Genomic DNA, 13,994 nt, shown 5'->3' on the forward strand with positions numbered 1-13,994 from the left:
GAATATATCTGCTAGTTGGTCATGAGTATTAACAAATTCTACAAATACATCTTTCTTTTGGACATGGTCCCAAGGGAAATGATGTCTTATATCTATGTTTTTGGTTCTAGAAAACATTAATGGATTCTTTGTGAGCTTTATAGTACTAGTATTGTCACATTTTAGGGGTATGCAGCCTAAGTCCAAACCATAATCTTGCAGTTGTTGTTTAAGCCACAACACTTTGGCACAACAAACCTGTCGCTATGTATTCTGTCTCAACAGTACTTAGAGCAACACGAGCTTGTTTCTTGCATGACCATCAGACCAATGCATTACCTAATATATGACAAGTACCACTTGTACTTTTTCTCTCAGGTTTTTCATCCAGCAAAATCTGAATCTGAATAACCAACCAAATCACATATACTTCCTTTTGGATACCATAATCCAACATTAGTTGTACCTTTTAGATATTTAATGATTCTTTTGACATCAACTATATGTGACTCTTTTGGTTTAGATTGATACCGAGCACACAAGCAGACACTAAATATTATATTAGGTCTAGTGACAGTTAAATAAAGTAGCGAATCAATCATACCTCGATATTTTGATATATTAATGCATTTTCCAGCTTCATCTGTATCAATGTATGTGCTAGAACCCATAGGAGTGGCAATTGGCTTGAAGTCGTCCATTTAAAATCTTTTCAGCAAGTCTATGCAGTATTTGGATTGACTCACAAAAATATCATCCTTGAGTTGTTTGATTTGTAATCCAAGGAAGTAATTTAGCTTCCCCATCATAGACATTTCAAACTCCCCTTGCATCTTTTTGCCAAAATCACTACACAAGGTTTCATTAGTGGAACAAAAAATAATATCATCTACATAAATTTGAACAAGAAGAGTATGATGATTTATTTTCTTGATAAATAGTATAGTGTCGACTTTTCCTTTTGTAAAACCTTTTTCAATAAGAAAGTTTGTTAGACGTTCGTACCAATCACGCGAAGCTTGCTTTAAGCCATAGAGGGCTTTATTTAGTTTATACACATGAGAAGGATGTTTGTAGTCTTCAAAACCTGGAGGTTGTTCTACAAACACTTCCTCTTGTATATAAACATTAAGAAATGCACTATTTACGTCCATTTGATATAACTGAAAATTTCGAGAGCATGCATATGCAAGTAACAACCGAATAGCTTCAAGTCTAGCAACAGTAGCGAAGGTCTCATCAAAATCTCTATACCTTCTTCCTGATTGTATCCTTGTGCTATTAATCTAGCTTTATTTCTAACAATAATTCCATTTTCATCTGATTTATTACGAAATACCCAACAAGTTCCTATAACATTCCTATTATCTGGTCTAGGAACAAGTTCCCAAACTTCATTTCTCTCAAATTGATCCAATTCTTCTTGCATAGCAGGAATCCAATGTTCATCCTTGATTGCATCATCAATCTTGGATGGTTCTATGTGAGAAATGAAAGTCATGTTTAAATAAGCAACATTTACCTTTAAACGAGTAGTGACACCCTTACTTATGTCGCCAATGATGTTGCCAATAGGATGGTCTCGATGAGTTCTCCATTCATTGGGTAAATCAGAATGAATATGCTCTTCTTGATAAGTTGAATATCATCCATTTTCAAGTGCTCGGTATTGGTTGCTTTATTGGTAAAAGAATCATCCTTTGAAGGGGAACTTGGCAAGTCCTCTTCATCAAGAGTTAGCCCATCCTTTATTATAGGATTGGTTTCATCAAAAGATACATGAACAGATTCTTCCATGACTAAAGTTCTTTTATTGAAAATTCTATAAGCTTTATTCGTAAGAGAGTAGCCTAGGAAGAGTCCTTCATCAACTTTTGTATCAAATTTGCCTAAGTTATCTTTACCATTATTTAAAACAAAACATTTACAACCAAATACATGAAAATGAGATATGTTTGGTTTTCTACCTTTAAAGAGTTCATAGGGGGTTTTCTTGTGAATTGGTCTTATAAAAACTCTGTTAGAAACATAGTAAGCCATACTAACTACACCAACCCATAAATATTTTGGGAGATTAGTTTCATTCAACATTGTAAGAGCAAGTTCTTCTAAGGACTGATTCTTTCTCTCTAAAACACCATTTTGTTGTGGTGTTCTAGGAGCATAAAAATTGTGATTGATACCTAGATCATCACAGAATTCATCAAAAGAAGCATTTTGAAATTCTTCCCCATGATCACTTCTTATAGCAGCGATTTTTAGAGATTTTCATTTTGAACTATTTGAGCATATTTTCTAAAGGCTTTCAATGCCTCATTCTTATGTACTAAGAATAGAGTCCAAGTATATCTTGAGAAATCGTCTACTATAACAAGAGCATAATAATTACCACCATAACTCTTGGTCCTTGAGGGGCCAAATAAGTCCATGTGTAGTAACTACAATGGTCTATAGGAAGAGACCATATGCTTAGGTTTGAAAGAAGTCTTTGTTTGTTTATCCATTTGACAAGCACTACATAGCTTGTCTTTAACAAACTTCATTTTGGGTAAACCAACAACTAAGTCTTTCTTAATCATTTTATTCAAATGATCCATATGAATATGAGAAATTCTCCTATGCCAAAGCCATGCATCATTATTATTATTAGCAACTAAAGATTTTATTGGTAAAGATGAATCTATGTCAATCATATAAATATTATTTGTTCTCTTACCAATTAGTTTAGAGTTATTAGAATCCTTACTTTCAATGATGCATTTATCCGGGTAGAATGCCACATGAAATCCTTTGTGGCATAGTTGACTTATGCTCAATAAGTTGTGCTTGAGTCCTTCGACATATAATACTCCTTCTATAGTCGTTGAAGGTGGCTTACCAATTCTACCAACTCCAAGTATTTTTCCTTTGTTGTTATCACCATATGTGACATAGCCTTTGTCTCTTGGAGTAAGGATAGAGAACTTATCTTTTTCGCCCATCATGTGCTTTGAGCTGTCGCTGTCCAAGTACCATATATTGCAGGCGACTATCAAATTTTGCTACAAAATAGGTTAAGTAATATTAGGTACCCAATTTTCTTTGGGTCCTGCATGGTTAGCACCTTTCTCAACCCATCTATAATGACCTAAGGGTACACCATGTTTTCTAATCATGCAAGTGTTTGATGTATGTCCATGGTTCTTACAGTAAGTGCATAAGGGATGATGCTTATGTATCCTAGATTTTTTGTTATTAACATTAGATGCAGGAATACTTTGTTATTGAAAGTTTATCTTTGTTGAGACATTTTGTTTCTTAGAAACTTGGCTGCTACAATATCCAAGACCTCTTCGGTCTGTAGAATGTCTCTGAACCTTGATAACTTTGTTCAATTCTTTGCTACTCTTATTTATTTTATTAAGTTCAAGACTTAATGTTGAAACTTTCTTTTCAAGAGTAATTCAGTTTTGACATGAAGAATATGATGGTTTATTTATGAATACTTCTAAATCATTTTTTTTAAATAGTTTGGTGAATTTGACATATTCATAATGTAAATCATAAAATGCAATTTGCAGTTCAGAAGAAGAAAATAGGTTAGATTCATTTACATCTTCATCATCAGAATGATGAGATGCCATGAGAAAGAGATGTGTGTGTTCTTCATTTTCTGGTTCAGAGGCGGAATTGGTATCATTATCTTTCCAAGCTATGTAAGCTCTTCGTCCAGTCTTCATTTCATTTTTACCCTTGAAGGCATTCCTCTTCAGATTTGGACAATCCATTTTCATATGACCAGCTTTGCCACATTCAAAACATGTGAAGTTTTAGTTTGAAGTGGAAGCGTCATTATTCTTGGTAAATTTCTTTATTTGTCCAGTTTTAGTGCTTTTGTTCCTTTTAAGGAACATGCTGACCTTCTTTATGAACAAACTCATATCTTCCATCTCTTCTTTTTCAGATTCATCCCCTAGTGAATCATATCTATCCACTTTTTCCTTGAGAGAGATATTCTTCTTCTTCTTTTCTTGTTCTTCATGCTATTCAAGTTGACTGAGTTCTAATTCATGTTCCTGTAATTTTCCAAATAAAGTACATTTTCTATAAACTTTTCTTTTCAGAAATGGCTTTAACTTTTGGTTGCCATGTTCTAATAAGTGATCTTAGAACATTTAGATTCAAGTTACTATTTGATAACGTCTTTCCAAGTGCAATGAGATGATTTGTAAGGTGAGTAAATCTCTTTTGTAAATCAAGTAGTTTCTCTCCAGGCTTCATAGGAAACATTTCGTATTCCTGGAAAAGAGTATTTAGTATCGACCTTTGTACCTTCTCGGTTCCTTCGTGAGTGTTCTCTAGAGTATCCCACATTTATTTAACAGATTTTCAGTTTGATACTCTAAAAAATTCATCAATAACGAGTGCAAAAGTGAGGATATTTTTTGCTTTCAGATCATATTGCACTTTCTTCTTGTCTTCATCATTCCATGAGGATTTTGGCTTCACTTCTCTCACACTGTTGATAACTGAGAAGGGTTCATAGGGTCTTCCTCAATTATATTCCAAATGTCTAAATCTTGAGACTCTATGAAGATTCTCATTCTGATCTTCCAAAAGTCGTAGCATTCTCCAACAAAGCTTGGAGGGCGATTGATGTTGGAACCTTCTCCTAGAAATGATCTTGCGGCCATCTTCGAAACATGATCAGTTTTGAGAATAAATTACTCAAAAAAGCTCTAATAGCAATGGTAAGACTGAGATGGTAACTAAGAGGGGGTGCATTAGTTGTTTAAAAATTATGACTGATTTTTCTGCACAATTCAAGAGTTAATAGCAGCGGAAAATAATATGCAGAAATAATCAAGTAAATGTAAGGAGATAAGGGAGAAGAGAGTACACAGATGTTTTTATACTGGTTCACCTTCTTGTCCACCGAAGGCTACATCCAGTACTCTTACAGCATAAGAAATTTCTTCACTAGATATTAAGAGTAGTAATTACAATTTCTCACCCCGAGATTCCCTTGTACCTTACTCAATCTCTAACACCTATATCACTCTTTGGAAAACACCATTTCCAAGTGACTTTATCCCCTTTTCGTATCACACCTTGTGAAAGAAAGTAATTCACAACTTTGAATGAAGAATATGTTTAACAATGGCAATGGATTGCCTTTACAAGATTTTGAAGTTATAAACTCTTGCAATCCAATAACTCAATGTATACTTTAGTACTAATGCTCACAAAGTTTGAATAACTTGCAATAACACTCAAGGCAACTTTACAAATCAAGTTCTGAAAGTTATGAACAAGTTGCACCAAGTGTAGAACAAGTATTTCAGAAAATTGTAGTTTTAGTGAGTGATTTCAATCTGAGTTATGTTATGAAAATTGTGTCTTTGAAATGAGTTCCAAAACCTTTATATAGACTTTCCAATCAACCAGAATATTTCTATGAAAAGGTAGGTTTCGTTTGGAATGAAATCATTTCGTTTGGGTTGAAAGTTGTGTGATTTGAATATGAAAACTGGTGTAACATGTCTCAGTAATCGATTAACAAACAAGTCTGCCCAACTAAGAAAATAATTTTCACAGGCAGTAATCGATTACTCAAATGATGTAATTGATTACCCAACTGTTCTGTCCAACTGGGTAATTATTTATCGTGTTGTGTAATAGGTTACCCACATGGTGTAATCGATTACCCTGGTCAATTTTTGTTGGTTAACTCATTTCTCACTCATGTAACCTGTTACTTAGTTCTGTTACTTAGATCTAGTAACCTGTAACACAGTATTTTGAAAATTATTTTCATTTTTGCTTGTGTTTATCAATTTTCTTTTAAAATGCTTTTTGAGCATTACTACTTAGCGTATAGATTAGAATATAAGAAAAGAAGTATCTAAAGACTTATATTTTAATTTCTTGAAGCTTTGTCTTCATAGGTATTCTTCTTTTTCTTCTTTTATGTGATGTTGGTGTATTCATCAAAACCTTGTCAATGTTAGGAGTCAGAGAGAGAAGAAGAAGAAAGTGTAACTGTAATCTTGTTGAAAATGAAAAGTTAGTTACAACTGAAAGGGAAAAAAGGTATTTATAAGCTACACTGAAAGCTTAAACGCAGAAGCATTTCCTTGCTAAAAATACAAAAGATAAAGGAGAATACATTTTTAACTCAACTAATGAACAATAAATATATTCTCTAATACTCTTTATCTGTGGCCAAAAACATATACATGCACTTTTCAAAATTTTCATAACAAATTGACCCATTTGATCATATAATTTTCCAAAATAGTGTTGGAACAATTAATATTTGAGAGAAGTAAATAGAATTGAAATATTTTTTCAGAATAAAGTGTAAAATTGAGGATACCTCTATTTAATAGTAATAAAATTGGGTGGGATAAGAACACAAAAAATAGAAAATGAAATCAGACGTTGTTGTACTGAAATGGATAGTTTAGAAAAAATGGGAGGCACTAATAATATTCATGTACCCACAATACTCAAAGGAATATGGTTTGATTGCTAGGAGCAACACTTATTGGAAGGGACAATTACAGATTCTAAAATGAATTAATTCCTTACTCATAGGAGAGAAGATACCGGTACAAAAAATACATACAGGAAGAGACAAACATATGATTTCACTTTATTTTGGAATATAAGCTAGAATTAGAACCTTCTAGCTCTCCCTTTCTTTCACCATCAGAAATAATGAGATCTATCCAATTTTATTATGGCATATTAAATTTTCATTTTTATCTCTTACTTTTTTTAGGTATGAATATTAATTTGCTTTTTGAAAAATTTAAAAAAATTAAAATTATTACAAAGATATCAAATGTAATTGAAAGTAATTTTCTTCATAATTTTATACTATTTTTTAAAACTTTAGACCCTATAAGAGTCTATTTTGGTCCTATTTGTAATTTATGAGTCTGGTTTAGATTTTTTTTAAGAATTAAATTAATAGACTCATACATTTATAATTATGAAAGTAGATCTTCACCCTTACTATTATTACTTTCATTTGAATTTTTTAGTTTAATGCCACTAAACTTTTAATATTAATTTTAGTTGTTGAAATTTTGAAATATTTGATATAAGTTATGGTCATTCACTGACATGACAAACATCAGTATTGTCATGTATTCTACTGTTGCCTTGGTGTTAGTTGTAAGAATAATATATACGCTTTTATTAAACCACGTGGATAACTAATTATTTTTAGACTTAACTCAACCATATTTATATTTGCAAGGCATTTGAGTGTCTAATTTTCCATTTCTAATTTAATATTTTATTAATTTATAAGAGAAAATTGTGAGTTAACATAAAAAGGCCACATAAATTTTATGTTTTCCAATTAAGTGTGTTCTTAAATTGAAAAATTATAATTATATCTTAATTTTAGTTTTATTTATTTATTTTATATCTAGTTCTCTATTTTATCTTGATACTGATTAATCTTACCTCAAGAGAGAAAAAAAGTAGAGGTTTAATGAATGCTTGAGTTTCAATTTAGATTGAGGCAAAAAGTCATTCAATTCAAATACACAGTTTGATTCAATTCAAAAAGTCATGATTTCTGCGAAATCTTCTGCCCCATGATGAACATGTCCAAAAAGAATATGTCCATCCCTCTTACAAGTTATAGAAAGAATGTTTTTCTTCAATTTCAAAATGTCTTTCTAGGATTGCTGATTTTATACATTCAAGTTATTGGGTGATGATGCAAAGTTTTGTTTCAAGGAACTTCGTTTTGTAAATCATTTTATCATGACTTGTTAGTTGTTACACAAGGCCAGCATGCATGATTGCTAAACTAGCATCCATCACTTTTTTTATGGCCTAATCATTTTTGTCTTGCAAAAGCAGCAAATTAGCATATTGCATTGGCTCAATCAAATTGCCTCAGGATCAAATATGCAATATACAAATATGCTATTTGTTTATCCTTCCTACTATAAATGGATTGAGACACAAACATTTTTAACTCATATTTTTTTATATTACCAATGATATTCTTATCTTATGAGTAGAGAATTAATTGCATTCATGAGGTATGACTATCTCTTCTAACATCTTTAATCTCATGTGCTCCTAAACTGAGCGATTAATTTAGTTTTGAATTCACAACTTTTAAGTCAATAACAAACAACTTTATCATTGAACCAAACATTATTTGAATCCATAATAATAATAATAATAATAATAATTTCTAAATAAAAGTTGCAACCTTTTTTTAGGTGTTTCACTTACATGAAGATATAAAACAAACTCAAAATTAGTTTATTATTTAATTAAGCAGTTGTTTGTTTTAGTTTATAATCAATTAGGCAGATGCATTGACCTCTACAACCTCCTTAGTTGACTATCCTGCTGATGGATACAAATCCAACTTAGTCTAAAAAAGGAAAAATGAAACTCATTTTCCAAATTCTCTTGTGCATTTTTTCTAATCACGAGACAATTTTGTTCAAGTAAAAAACAACCATTATATAATAAGACTAATTCTCCTAATGAAATTTTCTCCATATGTAAGAGTTAGACCCAAATCTTGCTTAGGGAAAAGTAATCACATATCATTTGAATCAGCCACCAATTTATTATAAGTCCTGACATGTTTTTTACACTTCTAAGTTGTTGATCTTGCCAAAATACTAAATTTACCCTTACCCCTAACCCAATGAATAATAAACCAATCCCTTCAAATTGTATGACTACTCCTTCAAATAAGTATTGTCATATCAAACATTGGCCTTTTAAATCTTATACTATATACCCGAGGCCCTAGCAAAACATCACACCACTGGATCTACTCAGAAGAAACCATTTCTTGGAGCCCATTTTATTCAATGAAATGAATTTAACTGTTTAGATAAAAGAAAAAGAATGAGTTTTACAGTGCATGACCACAAGATGGACATAGATTGAATATAAGAAAGTAAGAGAATTGCATTGCTTATCAAACAGTTCCTAAACCTGTCAGATATAAAGTATAAGGAATTTATAACATATTAGCCCTCAAATCGTCACACCCATTTAGTTGCACATTACATTATGTTAGAACTATATCTTTTGTTACATCATGTGAAAAAGTATTAGCTTTTTAGAACACTATTGGGAATCAAAGTCTGGTTTTGATGGATAATCAAGACCTTGCAGTGCTGGCATCCTTCTTATATCTTCTTCTGAATAACAAGGGATGAACCAATATCTCTTGTCCATCCCAAATACCTGATATCAAACCAACAAAATCATACTTTAACTTCAAAATCCTATTTTTTTAATAATGGTTATAATAACAGAATGAGAGTATCCTAACTACAATGTAAACATGCTAACATTAGAAGACCAAATCTTAATGAAATATGTAAGATGGGTCACAAGTCACAAACACTAACACGCGCAACAGCATCAGAAAAGAAAGCATTATTACCTAGCTATTCCTACTTCCTAGAACAATCCTAAAGTAAAATTTAAAAGGGAGATATTAATTTTTGAAATTTAGAATTGGTCATTGTTAGACACAACATATACCACTTGGATTAGTACAAAAGTTCAAAAAATAAAAGTAAGAAAAATAAAAGGATGCAGACAAGGCTTCCAATGTTGTCTAATACAAGTGTAGCAACAATCAACAGGTGTCTGCAGAATGAAAATATTTCTACTTTTGCTCAAAGAAACGTGATAAAATAGTTATACATTCTTCGGAGTATGGAACAATTACAGTGATAAATTTTTTTATGGAAATATATAAAAACACCATAATGAATATTTGGACAAATGCTTTACAAAATAAAATCACATGAAGTTTAAGTCAATGTTTAAAGCATTTGTCCCATTAAAGAATTAGGACTAATCTAGGTGAAATTTATTTACAACAATACTTATTGTAAGTCACATCCAAAAACATGGGGGGAAACGAATTTTGTTCAATCTAGTTCATTCAAGAAGAATTCATTGTCTTCCAATATAGTGGACATCTTAAGAAAATATTTTCTTTTTAAATTATATAGAATAGATAGTCATTATGCTGTGACATTGAAAAGCAATAGGATCAGAATGTATGTAGATCATATAACAACAACCAAGCCTTATTCCCACTAGGTAAGGTTGGGCACATGAATTGAACGATGTCATAATGCTCTATCATAAATCATGTCTATTGATAATCGTTAATCTCCAAATCATTTTTCATTATTTCACCTATGGTTTTTCTTCTAGGTCTCCCTCAGCCTCTATGAATTGAAGATCATATATATGTATATAGAGAGGGGGTGGCACCAACCATTTGTTTAGCAATAACACAAGCTTAGTCAGTGAGATTTTTAATATGAATGGATTTATTTGAGTAACGCCAGTTGTGAAAGAACTTTTAAGTAGGTGTAAAAATCAATCATGAACATTTAAAGGTAAAATAATATAAAAAAATGTCGGTGTAGTTCAACATGCACAGACCTGTTCGAAATTTTTTCTACGACCAAGATCATAACGCCATTTTGGACTAGTTTTCTTCTCATATGCCTGCTCATTAGGAACAAATTTCCATCAGTACACTTTGCATACGTCAACCTTCTTGCAACTAGGAAAGTATTATACAGAAGAATACAATAATATTACATGCACACAAAAAGTGTACCACTACATCAGGGATCCACTTCATGTATCATAATTCACACCAGACCATCAATTTCAATACAACCAAGTATTTTCAATCAACTAGGGCGGTGGAGGATTGACATGGCGGATCCATCGGTCAGATAATAGGGCAAAAAATATTTGGAGTGGTGGAGGACATTGGAGTTCCTAAATATCTACCTTCCTAAATACAACAACAATAACCAAGCCTTTATCCCACTAGGTGGGGTCGGCTGATGGATCTACCTTCCTAAATCAATGGATCAAATGCATGTAACACAACTGTTCTCAAGTTCTTCATTATGCAAAAGTTTACCTCAATAGTTGTCGTATTAGCAGCCACCAAAGATATGTGCATAATGAGAAATCCCATGACACTCAATGCGAAGGCCAGATTCAAAACTGCAGGTAATCCAACAGTGTTACAGAAATTCAAAGATGATACTAGGAACTAGAACTGTGTTTTGATTCCCTACCAAAAGCAAGAAAAGTTGTAGCAAGAGAACCAGGTGTCACGGGAATTTCTCCATCACTAAAGAATGCTAAGAATTGTGGCAATAAGGATGCAGTGACAAGAGTCGTCTCAAGAAAAGTGTAGAACTGCACTAAGATTTAAACAAACAAATATTAACCATTGTAAGTATTTTGTATGAGGCCAATTGACTGCTACAAATAAAATAAACAAATTCAAAACTTTATACTAACTGGAAAAATATATTGACTTGTGATACGTCACTCATATATCATACATTTCATACTTATGACAGAAGAACTCATTTTTCCTTTGCTCCTTCAACCCATGAAAAGTAATGTCATCCACTATAGCACCCAAGGTGACAACTCAGAAGAAGCAAACAATTATTACAGTTAAGACTGTATTAGTCCCGAAAGTAAGTTGATGATTAGTTGCATAGACTACAACGGGATATTAAAAAACTGCAGCTTCTGGTTATCATTCTAACGGTATAACTTGGACTTAGCATGAAACATCTCAATTAGCAACAGCAGTCTCTATAACATTAGTAATGTTACATTACCCATTCTGCATTGTCATAAATAAGCTTCTCTTTCAATTCAATACTATTATTCTCAAAACACTGTCCAGTCAAGAATAAGAGCATTCAACTAACTCTTACAAAAATCCGATACGCATTTCAATATCATTAGCATGACTAATAGGCCATGTTTAAGTACGAAGCCAGATAGGAAATTTAAAACCACGGTATAAGTAAGTAATCTATTAAGTTTTTCGACCTCCTATGTTTAAAACAATCAAACCCAGCGATCAATATAGAATAGTGAATGTCACAAGAATACAAGACTATTAACACAGCTCTATAGAGAGTCAGAGACATGAAATACAATCATTGCAAGTCAGAAATAGTAGCAATTCACAAATAATAGCTCGATAATAAATTAAAAACGCCAGTTAAGGTGTCCATACCAAGAAAAGAAGGAAATACTTGTAATTCAGTGCCCCAACACAGTTAACTACCCAGACGCAATGGTGGTCCATCTTCAGGACGCAGCGGCCACCTGATAATAAACCATTAAAGGTCAAACTTATGTCAACATGTTCTCAAAGTAGTTTTTCAAAAAGGAAAATTCTGACCACCAAAACTCACAAACTGAACAATGATGGCATCGGGGCGGCTTGAGTTGATTGCACTTTCGACAGAAACGGATATGTTGATTGGAAGGATCAGAAGGCGCAACATTATTGAAATCTGACCCAACTAATGGGTCAGCCTCTCCTCTCTCCTCGTCAACGGCAGGCTTCCAGTTTGGAGGTACACTCCCCGCGTCGGTAAAAACAACAGAAAAGTAACTCCACAATAGCATAACCAACTGCATAATCATGAGAAAAACTCCAAGTTATCATATCATTAAGTCCACTTCACATGCTGAAGAAGCAATACATCATTAACCAACTGAACTAATCATACATGTTTAACAGAAGCTGAATTCGAAAGTCACATCGTAGAATCTAACAGAAAGCTGAAGAAAAATGAGATCCCAACTACGGAAAGTTTTTTCTTCCAACACTTTTCACTATCATCATAAAAAAATAAAAATAAAAGTTGACATTTTCAAAGATCACAACTCAAAATCCCAAAATTAATCCATTGAATTACCATGAATAAATTAATACAATCCAAATTATCATATCATTTACTGCACTAACATTCTAAAAAAACAATACTCCATTATTCTATTGAACTAATCATATATGTTGTTAACAGAACCTCAATTCTAAAGCCACATTCCCAAGCCCAAAACACTTGGCCAACAACGACTACAACCAAGCCTTAAACCTGCCTATGTGTGCCTGATGCGATACATAGCCAATCCAAAGCCCCAGATAAAATGTGAAAGTTGTATCAGACACTCACATGTCGAATCTCTATGATATGGATCAACAATACTTACCCAACACAAAAACAAAAATAAAAGCAACAAAACAAATTAAAAAAAAATGCTATAGAAGCTTACCAAACTATGAAACAAAATCAAAATAGCAAAAGCAGAGAGAAAATCAAGTCCTCCAGCATACAAAGCAGGACCATAATTAGTCAAAACGACAGCGTAGTAAGTAACACCAACAACCCCAAGAACCAATAGGATCATGATTGAGCCTAATCCTCGAAGAGCAGTGCAGAATTTGAACACGTTCCATGCCATTGTAGCTCCAGATCTATGCATACTAAGAAGGAAAAAGAAAAAAATACCCACTTCGATTTAACCCCAAAGTTCGTTACTTTATGGAATTGCAGTGAAGAAATCGCATGGATAAAGGAACAATCTTGAAACTAAATCTAGGGATTATAGAGAATTGGGGGTAGAAAAGGGAGGGAATTTAGGTGCAGAAGAAGAAAATGGAAGTGAACAAAATTGGAAGGAATTAAAAAGATTTTATTTTTTTTTAGTTTTTTTTTTAATTTTATTACAACAGAAAATGAAAGAATATTGGAGTTTTGACAAAGATTGGTGAGTTAGCTATGAGTAATTGGTTATAAATTGTTAATGTTTTTTATTAAGGAAAATGAAATTTACGCGTTATTAGTGTTGGAGTTATTCCAACTGCAATTTTAATGCTAGATAACATAATAATTATTTAATAAGGTGGTTTGGTTGATAATTTTTTTGAATCAATGTTGACTCGTTCTTAGTTGATATTATGAACTTGTTTTTTTTATAAATTGTATTGACCAGTTGTTAAAATTATGTGATTCCTTTTATCTATTCATAGTATAAACATGATAAAAATGCGAAATGCTTAGAATGAAATATCAACATATACTATTAATACCGGTGATTGACATTTTGTATATTTTATTTTAGAAAATTAAAATATTTTTTTATATTGAGTATATTTTATATTA

General features: G+C 32.2%; 1 protein-coding gene across 1 annotated transcript; it reads right to left on the reverse strand.

Moving 5' to 3' along the window:
* LOC109348080 (probable protein S-acyltransferase 14) lies at nt 8,901-13,536 on the reverse strand. The gene is made up of 7 exons (XM_019588301.1): nt 13,105-13,536; nt 12,237-12,459; nt 12,056-12,147; nt 11,088-11,211; nt 10,928-11,013; nt 10,432-10,497; nt 8,901-9,207 (listed from the first exon to the last, which is right to left on the reverse strand). The coding sequence occupies exons 1-7, from the start codon at nt 13,312-13,314 to the stop codon at nt 9,088-9,090; spliced, it is 921 nt and encodes a 306-aa protein (XP_019443846.1). The 5' UTR covers nt 13,315-13,536; the 3' UTR covers nt 8,901-9,087.

Source organism: Lupinus angustifolius, chromosome LG01 (assembly GCF_001865875.1).
Source record: "Lupinus angustifolius cultivar Tanjil chromosome LG01, LupAngTanjil_v1.0, whole genome shotgun sequence".
Lineage (NCBI taxonomy): Eukaryota > Viridiplantae > Streptophyta > Magnoliopsida > Fabales > Fabaceae > Lupinus > Lupinus angustifolius.